The following is a 14,686-nucleotide window of genomic DNA, read 5'->3' on the forward strand; positions in this document are numbered from 1 at the left end:
CCCTCCGGTGTTTCATGTCTGCCCCTGTCTATACATAGTGGTTGAAAAATATTTTTTAACATTAATATTATAATAATAATAATAATAATAATAATAATACTAATAATAATAATAATTACTCACGAGAAACATTAGACTAAAATCTAGTGGTAATGGTACTAGGTTTCGTCAAAGGAAAATAGAATTGCTAGAAGCGAAGCGCTGCCCGAGTTTGGATCATCACTTTAACAAATGAGTGCATAGTTCCTTTCATGAACATGATTTTAATCCAAGTATTAAAGTATTAATTATATGTTTATGTGTGAAATATTTGATATTGCCTGAAATACGTGGTAAGAGTATATCTGATAATATATGATGATTTAGGATACAGAGTAAGCCTAAATTAACTAAGATGAATATTGGGTAGTATCTTCTTATGAGTTCAAGTGAGATATACACGGAGGGTAGAACTTTAAAATATGTCATTAATCTGAGAGCATGGATTAGAGATATGGATTAGACATAGTCATTTGTCCCTAGTCCGAGAGTATGGATTGGGCATAGTCATTTGTCATTGATCCGAGAGTATAGATTAAGACATAGTTAATTATCCTTAGTCCGAGAGTATGAAATGGGGACAGTTATTGATCTGAGAGCATGGATTAGACATACTTGATCAGGGAGTATGGATTAAGTAAAGAGGTAAATTTTAGATCCGGGAGTATGGATCGTGTCGTTGAGAGGATCGACGGGGTGGGGTAAGAATTGCTTATATATGGTGAAATTGTATATTTTGTGAGTTCTAATATATATATATATATATATATATATATATATATATATATATATATATATATGATATAAGATTGTGGGATTGAAATCCCTATGTACTCACCAGGTTTTCCAACCTGATCCACTCAGTTTATTTGTATCACAAATGTCGATATGAAGCAACATTACACTGAGAGATTAAGGAGATGTAGATCACTAGTGTAAATGAATGTAAGGTATGTTTATGTTTATGTTTCTTTATTAACGATGACATCCCAATGATTTAAAAGGAATAAAAAACATTTCTTAGGAAATGTTTTGATAATATATTTATCATGTTTTTCTGGGAACAAATTCCGCAATATGATTCTTTAAATGAATACTCTGATTTTCAAATAAGCATAAATAAGAATTTTTAAAATGACCGTGAATTTGGGGATGTCACAGTACGTGGGGCGTACGTCTCGAGTACGCAGGGCGTACTCCCCAGTTCAGCCAGTTTGGGCCTTTGGGCTTCTGATTTTGGGCCACGTTTAGGTTGTGGGATTTCTTGGTATTGGTCCCATGAGAGTTTCTGGGCCCAATTAGGAAGTTGGGCCATACTGGACTTGGGGTTGCCATTTTGGGCTTTTTGTGCATTTGGACTAGGCCTTGGTTTTTGGCCAAGTAAGAAAAGGTAAATTGGTCTTTTACGCTTTAGGAAGTTGGTTTATGGAGTGGGCCTCAAATTTTGGGTTTCGGGATAATTATTGATTAAGATTTGTATTTTTTCTGTTAGTTGGCGCGAGGTTATCCGATTCAGCAACCCGCACAGTCATTTGATTATCAGCGGATTGAGGTGAGTCTTCCTCACCATGTTTAGTAGGTATAAGGCACCAATGTCGACCCATGGTTTATTATGTTAGGGTACTAGATGTCTGCGTGACTCTTGCATGTGTATGTGTTTGTATGATTAGTGGGTGGGGCCCAATAGTTATACTATATGCTATTACTTGTTATACGTGTATGTTTGTATGTTGGGCGGGGCCCGTTGTTGGAGTTAGGGCGAGGCCCGTTATACTCAGTGGGCGGGGCCCGTTATACGAGTTAGGACGAGACCCGTTATACTCAGTGGGCGGGGCCCGTTACACTCATCGGGTGGGGCCCATTATATGTTTGAGATGTATGGTACGTGGTATTTTGGGGAACTCACTAAGCTTTGTGATTACATTTTTTATGGTTATGGTTTCAAGTGCTTCCAGTTCGAAAAGGAAGGGCCCGACTTGATCGCAGCGTATCCACCCATGTTTTCGTATTATGATGATCTTGGGAATATACTCTGATAACTATTTTCTTATAAAGTACTTCTGAATATTTAGAAAAAGGGTAATGAATGTTGACTTAAATATAATTATTGTTTTGGTTGAATGAGATATGAAATTTTTACCTCAAAATTTTCAGGACGTTACACTTTGTTAGTTGTCTTGTTTAATTTTTTTTATTTATAATAATTGTTTACCAAATTAAACAAGTTTATATGGTTTTGTTTTGAAATATTAGTTTCGGCCCCCCAAATTATAATGTTCGTGTTCCGCCCCTAGAGCCTATATGAGCACAACGACAAGCATGGACTCCAACTGGTGGGATGTCAAGTCCACCAAGCAAATTACACCCTTTGTTTGCAAATAAAACGTAATATAATGGTAAAAAGGGGTATCGGTACTAATGCAATCTAATAGAAGTAGTGTAAATAAACTAACTAACTACAATTAAACTAAAAGGGGGGTGTTGTGAATGCTTGAAAACTAAAAGACTTGAATAACTAAAAAGCTTGCAATTAAGCAAGATGATGAGATGCTCAAATATTGGAGATAATTGGTTAACCAAGGCAATTCAATATCATGAACATTTGTGTGTTTATCATTAGGATTCAACATGAAGCTTATCATTCATCCCAAATTGGTTATAGCAATCATGAAGCATGATATGCCAAGATTCCTTATTGGTAGTATGGAGGTTGGGGAAGCCCACAACACACCTTCTTAATCAAAATCAAAGATCCAATTGAAGCAATTGAACCCAAGAAGTTGATTAGCCTTAAGAATGAAGGAATCCCCAATTCCTAGAGGATGTCAATGCTTACACATCCATAAAGGAGCTATGATTCATAAGCTAGAGATGATTTCTACCATCATAAAGCTCTTGTTCTAAGTAAATTCAATGGTTCAATGCTAAACCAAAGAAATAAACCAATAATTGCTCATTCAAGTACCAAGCTCATGATCAAAGTATTAAACATGCATAAGAAATATGAACTAGAATCATAAACATAAGATAAATGATAAATAAGCATGAATCCTTTAAAAAACCCACAAACATTCAAAGGTTTTAGCCAAAGTTAACCAAAATAGAGAGTTTAGCCACTCATGGCAATAGAATAACAATCACAAAAGTCTAATTGCATAAAGAGACTACCAATAACTTGGAAAGATGAAAAGAAATGAGTCTTAAGCTCCAAAATCGCCTTCTTCTGGTCTCCAATGGTGTAAAATCGAAGTCATAGCTGATAGATCCAATCCCCCAAGGTAATGGCAAGCCAAATGACCAAAATGCCAAAAACTGGGCAGTTGCGCGGGTACCCACGCGCCGGAGATTCCACCCGCACAAGTGCTGTTGGAATGCTATTGGCTCATTTTTCCTCCACTAACCATCCCACTACCAAAGATTCCCTTGGTCCCCTCCATATCTCACATGATTCAAATTAACCAATCATCTTCTAGCTCAAATATGGATACTCCAAGCCCAAATCAATAATCCATGACCCATCTTTACAAGCCCACTTCATCCAAGTCTTTAGCTTTTTAAGCCCAATCTCCTTTAATGGATCCGCAAAGCCCAATAATGCCTCGGAAGCACACAAGGCCCATTCCAAGCTAATCCACAACCGCAACAAGCTCCAAAACCCTACAAAATACCTCATGCAACATAAAAAGTCCCCGGTATGATCCATAATAAAGAAAATAAATAAAATACAATGCAATAATGATAAAAAGAGCTAAAAATACTAAAATAAACTAATAAAAATAAGGAAATAAAATAAACTAATAAAAATAAGGAAATAAAAACACTCAACGGGTTCACACGTCGCATCTTCTTCCAAAATCAAATTTCAAGACAGCTTGAAACATAAATCCCTTTGACGCACCACATGTTGATTGAACCCATAATCGAAATTAAGGTTTCATATTATTGGAGATGAAAGATACACCACTTGTTTTTCTTCATCTACACTAGTTGCTAACCTAAATGCTTTTGGTTTCTGAAAGCTTGTGGAAGAACATGATTAACTGTTCTAAAATCAAGCATTTTGGAGGGAAATTTAAAGAGCGGTTCCAACATGTTCCAACATGAAGATGCATTGACGGCCGAAGAAGCAGCGCCGAATGAGGAAGACGAGTTCATTTATTTGTGAGTCGTTTAGAGTTTCCAGTAAACATGGATATATATTCAATATCTAGAATTTAATATGGGGGTATAATCATCAATTCACTATTTTTATAAGAAATTAAATATCTTGCTACCTTTTCTTCCAACTTATATTCCTACTCACATCAATGGTGACAAGTGTTGACTTATATCTCCACCATTCAAAAAAAATCAAAATTCTCATCTCGCATTCATGCATTAAACACATAGTTACATCATCATCAGTTTCATCATGGTAAGGTTTCCGAATTTCATATTGTTATTGAAAAATTTGGTTCGATCGAAAACTTAGTCAACGTTCTTATGAAGCATTTGAACAGTAAACATACCCGACCCAAACGGTGACCAATAGGATGACCACCCATGACCCATTGTTCCAAGGGGCCCAAAAAAATTATGGGATATGTAATAATATATAATCATTATCTATTTTTTAGAAAAGGGTCAAATTCAAAGGCCTAAATTTGATAAATTATTGGAAGCAAGAAGGAGCAATAGCTTACACATACTTATTGTTGTTCAAAAAGAAGGTGGATATGTGCAACAAAAATGGGAGAAACTGAATCAACGATTTGTGAACTAACGGTTTATGAAGCAATAAAGCAACAAGGTATGAATTAGTTGATACCATTATTAATGATTTTACATCTAAAAAAGTTAGAAGAAGTATTCTTCTTTAAATTAGTTGGTTTTTATAAACTATTTGGCTATACTTATGTCTTTGAAAGGTCTTTTCTGTTTCCTCTACCTAGAATTGATCGGCCCTGACAGTAAAGTTTTTTGCAAATTAATATCATGTTCGGGCATGATAGAACATAATCCTAAAACCTTTTTTTCAAAACAAATTTGAAGTCTTTTCATTTCCAAGGTGCATAATTGGGTAATTCAAAGTGTATGTAAATACTTGGTTTGCTTCCACCAAGGAAACATTAAACTAGACTCTCTTATAATTGAGAGTTTGGATCATAACTCATACCCAATCAAACTTCTCGTAATTTGTTTAAATCTGACATCCATATATGTGTTATATTCAACTACTTGGTTTTAGTTTATGTATCCACTAAGTATATTTTCTTAAGCTCGTACCCTCTCTTATGGTGCATCATATGAGGAGGAGCATAGGTCCTGATTTTTTCTACCAAACGCCACCGTTGTCATCATATCCGATTATGTATTTCCATCTATCTCCATTCAAAACGTCACCGTTGTCATCATCAAAGAAGGATAGAATATTGGTACAAGTGTTTTTTTCTATAATATATTTTGAACCCAAAATCATATTGTGATCGGAAAACTTATTTATTTATGTGAAATACATTTATGTATATTTTGATCAAATCTTATGAAGATTCAGTTATTTAAGTGATGAAAAGACAATTCGGACTTTCATGGATAAATATGTCTTTGACTTGGGAAGCGTGTCAACTATACGTCTTTCCGGAATGTCTTTTATAAAACATCTTATGTAGTATGGTTATATTGGTTGTTAATTTGCCCTTTAATCCAATTTTTAGATCAAGATAAAAAGTTATAATTTAGGGTAAATTGCATAAAAGACACTAACTTTACACTAAAATTCTAATTTGATACTGTTTTTTTTTTTGTATCAAAATTGACATTGTGTTTTCTAATTTTTTACAATTCTGACCACTTAACCGGTCAAACCGGTTACCTGCTGACGTGGCATGAGGACGTGTCAGTTTTGATGATGTGGCATGCTGGCATGACATGCTGACGTGTCAAAATTGATTTTTTCCCTTCAAAAGACACTAAGTTTTCACTTTTTTCGATTTTGACATTGAGTTTAATGTTTTCTTTCAATTTTGACACTCCGTTTTTTTGTTCCAAATCGAACATCATTTTTTCAAATTTTGTTAAATGTTTGACCATTTTCCATTTGAAATCATATAAATATATTTTTTTATTACATTTTAAACCGTATAAATACATTTTTTTTCGTTTAAAAACCACATTTTTGTACACATATAAATTTTTTTTTTACATTCAAAGCATAATGTTATGCATAAATATGCATTAGTTATATCATGAGAACCAAACTAACCATAAGTTTCGGATAAGATGTAAAAATTATGGTTTGCAAACCTGACCTCTAGATCTTGATCGACTACATGTCTCCAAACCTTCAAACTTATTTTAAAGTTGTGTATTTAATATAAAATACAGTTTTTATATAACTAATACATATTTATACATAAAATTATGGTTTGAATGTAAAAAAAAAAGTATTTATACGGTTTGAAATGTACTAAAAAAAATTTATACGGTTTCAAATGGATTAATGCTCAACATTGAACAAAATTGGAAAAAATAATGTTCGATTTGGAATAAAAAAAACAAAGTGTCAAAACTGAAAGAAAACAAAAAATTAAACTTAGGGTCAAATTTGAAAAAAGAAAAAATGAAAACTTAACGTCTTTTGTGGGGAAAAAAAAGAAATTTTGACACGTCAGCATGTCACGTCATCAAAAACTAACATGTCATCATGTCACGTCAACAGGTAACCTGGTCAAGTGGTCAAAATTGGAAAACACAGTGTCAAATTTGATGCTAAAAAAACACAGTGTCAAATTAGAATTTTGATGTAAACTTAGTGTTTTTCATGTTATTTACCCTATAATTTATATAATCTCATTATTAGTTTTCTTTTTGTAACCTTCTTAAAACCCTAACCTTTTACATCTTTCTATGTAAGCTTTGAGAAACTTAAACATCTTTGAGATACACTTAACGATCATCTCACACAAAGTACCTAGAACTTAGGTTCTGGTTGTATGGTCGAACGTCCTTCAACGTTAAAAGCAAGTGTAATTGTTGTATTGTGTGAGAAGAAATGAGATCCACATTTTGACCAACAGAATTGTGTTGTGCCATTAAGGGACTCGTATTTTTTTAGTGGATTGAAGTAGCTACAATAGCTTTTGAGTTAGTGTCTGAATCACTTAAATACTTACGTTCATTTGTGATATTTTTCTCTTTCTTTACATTTTAATCTTGTAATGCATTTTTAGATTTTAATCTTGTAATGCATTTTTAGGGCGTACATTTATTACATCATATGACTCCGTGATTGTCTCTCGTCATTCATCTCCGAAAGAGCTTTTATAGAAAGATTTTAATAAAAAGAGAGGTGACTTCACCATGTATAGAGATATATAAGATCCTAACACACCTATAAGGTATACACTAATACTCGTATTTTTTTAGTGGATTGAAGTCAATAGAGGACTTTGACGTAGAGTTCGAATCGCTTAAATATTTGTGTTCACTTGTGGTTGCATTCTTTCTTTGTATTTTAATCTTGTATTGTATTTCGTTTGGTTGTATTCTTTTTGCATCATACTAACCTACTCCTTAGCATATACTTTCTTTACTAATTTTTCAAGTGATTACAAGTTCTCAAACATTCCACTTCTTTTCTTCCAATCGATAACATTGTTTTTTCTTTGTATTAAAGCACTATTGGAACGTTGAGTTCAAATCCAAAATATAAACTCAAACCATACATTAAAATCAAAAAATACAAAAGAATCAAACACTTGCACCACTTCTCAAACCACAACTCAAAAGAATCATACATAAACACAAGAATAAAAAATGGAACATATTAAATTTGTTCAATAACAAGATGTTGAACTTTTTATAAAAACCTACGAGTAAGTAAGCCAACAACAAACAGTCGAGTCAGTTCTACTGTTTTTGTACACACTACCAATATATTTAAAATCCTAGACCAAATATTAACATGGTATATGTACACTCATTTTCCACCTCACATATCCATATCATCAAATATCTCACCATCTTCCTCATAGTATGAACCATCAAACCCAAATCCATCACTCACCAAATTGCTGAAATAAATATATACATTTATTTAATCAACCTTTTTTTCAATTAATATATATATATATATATATATATATATATATATATATATATATATATATATATATATGAAAGATTATTAGTTTATTACTACCTTAAACTGCTGAAATGAAAGCACACAACCCGCTTGAGCTTCCTATTGTAGAAAAAGAAATTGTATGACCACCTACAAAAACACAAATATAAAATTAGAAATTTATTAAAAAGTGAAAACCAAATAAATAAATAAATAAATAAATAAAATAATTGTCTTACAGAGCTCCTTTTTCTATGAATGGGTCAGCATCTGAGTTAGGATCATAGCTGTAAACTTCACATTCTGAAAGGTTGATTACCTGAAATTTTGAAATTTAGAAATCAACATTGAGGTATGAGAATGAGGGGAGAGGGGTAGTTTTGTAATTTAGTACCTCGTCTAGAGCTTTGTATAGGGTTTCTAGAAGGGACCCATCTTCATTTGCCTCTTTCCATTCCTGAAACCACAAAATTATATCCAAGACTAAACCAAGGTGTTTTTTTTTTCTTTTGGCTGAATAAAGTAAACTGTCTAGATGAGTAAAATGACCTTTATACCCTTACATAAAACAAAAAACTAAATTTATAAACCATTGGGTAAATTGCACGAATTAAACAAACAAAACCCTAAATTACCAAACCATGTACAAATAAAAACTACATATACATGTTGTAAGGGTATAAACATCATTTTAATAATAATACCTTAGATGCATCAGACATGTAGCTGTCAAAAATTTGCTTGAAACCATCCCAGGTTTCCTCTGTGAAAAACTGGTGAGCTTTCACTGCACTGATGGAAGTGGAATAACAAGATGATATGAATAATTATTAGCATTTCCTTGGCTCTGTTTATTATTATTATTATTATTATATAATTATTATTATTATTAGCAAGTGATGATTAGTTTTTGGGAAATGGAGAGAATTGAACTCTCAGCAAAGCAACAGTATCTAAACTGCCTGTCAAACCATTTGACAACACTTCCAAATGCCATTGAAGAAGGAGGATTATGTAGTGGGTTGCCATGTCGCCAATCAAAAGCTGACATGTCATTACCCATAATCCTCCTTTCTTTATTAATTATTAACTAGAGTTAAACTTATATTACCTGAAGTCATAGTCTGGATACATGTGGTATAATGTCAGAATCAGATAGATCAACATCTTTCGGCTGTTTTAAAAAATATCAAACAAAACAAAACCAAAATAATCAGATTGAAATCTCATTCTAATCTAACTACACCAATAGTTAAGTTAACTTAACCCTGGGTAAAGATTGCATCATCTCATTCTCACCTGGATCTACTAGAAAGATACTCAGCTGGTGAGTCAGCATCAGGTGAGTTACCAAGATAATCAAGAATCTGAATTCAAATTTGAAAACAAAATTTAGACAATTTTGTAAAAGAATTTGAACTACTTTACAATTCTACCTCATTTTCCAAACTGAGAGAAAGTCGTTTATCTGAGCCTGTATGTTTACCTGATTTATCAAAAAGCAAATGGGATTTTCAAAATTTGAAGTTTTTTACATAAGAATTAGTGAATTATTAGAAAATATAGATTCTACTCACAGGAGTAAGCTTCAATGCATCCCTTAAGGGTACGTTCTCCAAGGTTGAGGTGATCTAGAAAAGCATTTATTCTACAGAAGAAGAAGGAAAGACTATTTCAGATGAAATTATTTTTTAATGGAGAACCAAAAAGATGAGAAAATTGAAGGGATTTATTAAAATATATGAGGATATAGATGAGAAAGTACCTGTCGAAAGGTGTGTATTCCAAGTACTTCATGATGAATGATGTAATGAAACGGGTTTAATATGCACATACGTTTGAAAAGGTGCACCTTTTGAAGTTCTTGAACTACAAGGGAAAGTGAAGAAAATAAGGAATTAGGATCAACTAACTAATGATTTGCAATTGTTCACATTCCATATTGAATATTAAGATAGGTTACAATCGGTTTCATTGTTTCACATACTCAATCACCTTCATGCAGAATGTTTTTCCTTTCATCTTTTTGGGATACCAATCAATTACATCGTTTAATAGGATTTCCAGAAAGTTACAAAACATATGGAGTTGCAATAATTCTATAAATACATATCCATTTTACATGTTTTGATGACTAACCAGAAAAAAGAACTCTTGGGTACATGAATGCTTGTACGAGTGCAAGAACAGAAGTAAAAACAAAATCATGGAATTCATGTGGCGAATTTCGAATATTCCTTTAGCATCGTACATTCGTTATCCAAATTTGAATAATGATATTCTAAAGTTACCCAATATATGATATCGCTAATTTTTTTCTATCAATGTGGGGCAATATCGCGGGTCTAAAATCGATGCACAAGTCTAAAATATACACGATAGTCTATAATTTTATGTTAGATCTGAAGAAATTTGCGCACGGAATACCAAAACATTAAACTAATCCCAGTTTAAACTAACAAGAATGGTAGATCTAACTAAAATCAAACGAATTCTCATAAAGAACTGAAAGAGAGATCCAAAAAGAGCACCAAATCGTGTGTAGTGAAACTACGCATTGAAATATACAAATTATACCAAAATATTCATGCAAAAGGAATTCTAAATCGAAGAAAATACACGTACCTGAGAACAATTTGCAGAGAAAGAGACGCTTTGGTAAGGGAAAAATGGACACGAGAACGATAAGTTTGAAGATAAGAACAAGCCTAGATAATCGCGATCTCCATCTGACGAGGACTGGATATGACACTTGGCAAGCAATCGACGGTGGTGGGTGTATCCGACGGCAGAAATTCTTAATGAGATGTCAACGTCTGTTAAAGATATTTATTTCAAAATCGACGGCCATTGTAATTCGATTTTATAAATCAGTCCCTCAGGTTTCAGATTTTTGTAATTTTGGTCTCTAAAAGTATTAGGTGTGGGCAACAATTTGCAACACCAAGTTGTGTCACCTCATATGCCACATAAACAAGTGGTGTCATAACACCAAGTGGAGAAATGGGCAACAAGATGCAACACCAACTTTTTGAAAATAAATATGTTTTATTTTTTATTTTTATTTTTTCAAAATTGTTTTTTTTTCTTTTTCGTTTTTTTTACTTTTTTTTTTCTTTTTCGTTTTTTTTCCTTTTTGTATTTTTTTTAATCACTAACATGAATATATTTTTTATAAAACATAAAATTTTAAAAACAAAAAAATGCATAATATTTAAAATCTAAAATTACGATTACAATTAAAAAAACAGAATTTTAAACCTAATATTATAACTAAAATATCATTCAAATTACTACTGAAACCACATAACAATCCTAATTAACCCAAATATTTCTTCCTAATTTGTTCATTCATCACTTGTAGCACTGCTAGATCAGCAGGCGTCAAACCCTTCTCGCTCGTCCGAAGAATTGACAACTGATGTGTCATTAGTTCCCTCTCTTTTTGCTCATGTTTCTCCCGTGCCTGCCTTTCCAGGAACTCTAAATGACGACGTTTCAACTCATTTTTTTCTTTTATTAATAAATTGTGTTCGTCGAATTTCGCTCTCATTTATGCCGCCTCTTTTGCTCTCGTCTCCACCTCCTCTGCATGTCTTGCAGCGCGCCTCGCTTTGTCGCGTCCGGGCGGTCGTCGTGGTGGGGATATCTCTTGGATATCATTCGGGATCTCATCGTCGTCGGCGTTTAGGTCGATGTTGGTCCGTGCGTCTGACACGTCAACCGAGCTAGAATTGCGAGACCTTTTGGATTGAACCTCCGACGATGTAGGTGTTTTATTCCACTTTGGATCCGCTCGCAACAATTCCCATGATTTTTCAAAGTCGAAAACATGACCCATTTCAACCCGATATTGTTCCTTAGCAGATTTGAACAAATCGAAGTCGTTGGTTCCGCTTTGTTGTTGCGCCTCAAGTCGGTTGTAAATACCGTTGAATTTGCTGCACCGCTTAGTTATCATACCCCATTTGCTGCTCAACATGTCATTGTTGCGATATGGATTTTTCTTTAAAATAGCGTGAAACTTGTCGAGCACCGCCCCCCAATAAGCTCCTTTTTTCATTTCATTTCCGCGAAGTTCGTTTTTTGAAGTAGCACACCAAGCCGCCGTCAAAGCGTATTCCTCCTCCGGTGTCCACCATTGTGGAACGTCTGCATTTTCTGTTTCTACCGCTATTGATTTCCCTTTCGATTTTCCTTTCCCTTTCCCTTTCTTACTATATCCTGCTTCCACTTTAACTGATGGTTGTGTTGTAGGTGATGGTTGGTTGGTTGTTTGTTGCATCGAACCAAAAGTAGAGAAAAAATTTTGTTGTAAATTTGGGTTTTGACCAAATTGATTTTGTTGAAGGTAAAATGAGTTGGGAAATTGCAGTGGCGGTGAAGCGGTATTGAAAGCGGCGCCTTGGTATGGGATTTGTGGTGAACCTTGAGACGATAAAAGGTTGAAATAATTTTCATACCCCGCAAATCCGAGAGGCGAGGTTGTGTTTGTGTTTGATGATGGAGGGGGGTGTTTGGGTTTTGCTCCATTTTTTGAAATTTTAAGAAAATATGTGTATAAGATATAGAGAGAATGAGAGAAAGGTTTAAAAAAATTTGAAATAAAATGAGTATATATATATATATATATATATATATATATATATATAGGTAAAAAGGTAATTTTTTTTTTTTGGTTTGAATTTGACCGTTTTCAAACAGTCTAAAGTCACAACGGATATTTTTTTTGCGTTACACTTCGTTTCCATGGCAACGAGAAGCGGACGACAATATGCAACGAGTTGGGGGGGGGGGGGCGGTGTTCCCCCCGTTACGACGGCGTCGAGAACGGCCACGTCACCCTGGTCGTTTCTCGTTTTGGCCCATACCGATCGCTCTAAAGACGGGAGAGGAGTGGGGTTTGAGGCGAACATACTCAGCGACCACGGTTCGACAACCTAATTCGGTAGATTTGTACCGACGAGAGAGAAAGCTTTTGCATTGATTTTTCTTTTACCTTTTAATCTATTTTTTATTTTTAAAAAATATCATATTTTCAAAAAAAAACTTCATTTTCAAAAATATAACCGTTTTTTTTTATTTCAAAGTTTAAACCCTCAATCATAAATTATAAATATTATCATCCTTATTCATTCTTCACCATATTCAAATCTTTTTAATTCATTTTTTTTAACTTTCTTATTTCCATTTCCTTCAAAACCTTATCGCTAATAGCTCGTGTGGCTCGTGTTTGGTCCCTGAAAAAAAGACGTTACTAGCTTGTTCATGGGTTGATGTAACAGAAGACTCAATCAATATTAACGTCAACGCACGTAGTTTTTGGGGGAGAGTCGCTGAAATATAAAACTGTCAATCCCATGTTCCTCGAAACACAAATCAACTCTTCTCCACATGGAGACATTCAAACGCATTTGCAACTCATTTTAAACAATGTGTTTCGTAAGGTGATGAATGAAGCCGAAAATGGTGAAAATGAAAATATTTGCTAGAGAATGCTCTAGAGGCTTACCGTGTTGAAGCGGACAAACATTTTCGACTTGTTGAGTTTTGGCAAAAATAACATCAAATTTAAATTCGTTATCTTAATTTTCTAGTGGCAAATTGTGTGGCAGTCCCCGACTCAAAACGCACACATGCGGTCTGCGAGGGAGGAAGGGGAACTTCTCAGCGATGGTGAAGGTGGGGGGGGGGGGGGGGAAGACAGTCGGAGGAAGAAGGGGTGATTCTTGCTAATCAAAGAAATAGGTATAAGGCTACAAGGAGTGGTAGTATGTGCTAAAGCATTGTCACATCATATTTTTTATGGACATATAAGTATAGTTTGATGATATGAAGTGATGATGTGTTTAAAAGCTAAACATTTTTTTTTCTTAAATCAAATAAATATTTGTTTAAATATTTAATTAAAATAAACATTAAAAATGTACAAGTTGTTAAGCTGAAGCAACAACTATTTAAAGCTTAAACAATGAAATAGTCAAGTGGGTCTTTACATCTTCTCTTTCATCTCGTCAAGCACATGGTGATGCAATCTTGGCGACAAGCTTAACGATTCATGGGGATGATGTAACAATTGTTTAACAAGGGTGGTGGCGAGGTTTAGCGCCTCTCACTCCCTCAAGCCTAAGAGAGATCGAATATTTAGTCAGTGGGTGGGAGGAGTCAAAGAGATAGAAAGTTAAATACGTATAATATTTGTGGTTGTCGAGAGAAAAAAACACAAAGGGTGGGGTTTTATTTTTTATTTTATTTTTTTAATTTTTTTTAAATGTAAAATTAGTCAAAAAAAAATAATAAAGAAATTAAAATTGTATAAAAACCTTTTTTTAGGTGGATGAGGGACCAACTATATTAGAAATTGAAAAACCACATAGACCTTCTATGAGGTCATCTTCAATCCATTTAACTCTTAACAATTCAATGGATTGTCACTTCAACTAATTATACAATTTAACCTGTTAAATTTTATACTCCATTAAACTTTTAAGAATTCAATGGATTGTCATATCAGCATTTTATTATATTTTTTATAAATAATATTAA

At 33.6% G+C, this 14,686-nt stretch overlaps 1 protein-coding gene across 1 annotated transcript; it reads right to left on the reverse strand.

The window, feature by feature from the left end:
- Nucleotides 1-7,848: 7,848 nt before the first annotated feature.
- On the reverse strand, nucleotides 7,849-10,871 carry LOC145133622 (transcription regulator). The gene is made up of 11 exons (XM_079068555.1): nucleotides 10,766-10,871; nucleotides 9,906-10,009; nucleotides 9,718-9,788; nucleotides 9,577-9,626; nucleotides 9,440-9,507; nucleotides 9,252-9,314; nucleotides 8,845-8,932; nucleotides 8,535-8,597; nucleotides 8,380-8,459; nucleotides 8,219-8,290; nucleotides 7,849-8,090 (listed from the first exon to the last, which is right to left on the reverse strand). Exons 2-11 carry the CDS (start codon nucleotides 9,935-9,937, stop codon nucleotides 8,009-8,011), a joined length of 669 nt encoding a protein of 222 aa, XP_078924681.1. The 5' UTR covers nucleotides 9,938-10,009; nucleotides 10,766-10,871; the 3' UTR covers nucleotides 7,849-8,008.
- Between the last annotated feature and the right edge of the window lie 3,815 nt (nucleotides 10,872-14,686).

Source organism: Lactuca virosa, chromosome 8 (assembly GCF_052849685.1).
Source record: "Lactuca virosa cultivar CGN04683 chromosome 8, Lactuca_virosa_CGN04683_v6, whole genome shotgun sequence".
Taxonomy (NCBI): Eukaryota; Viridiplantae; Streptophyta; class Magnoliopsida; order Asterales; family Asteraceae; genus Lactuca; species Lactuca virosa.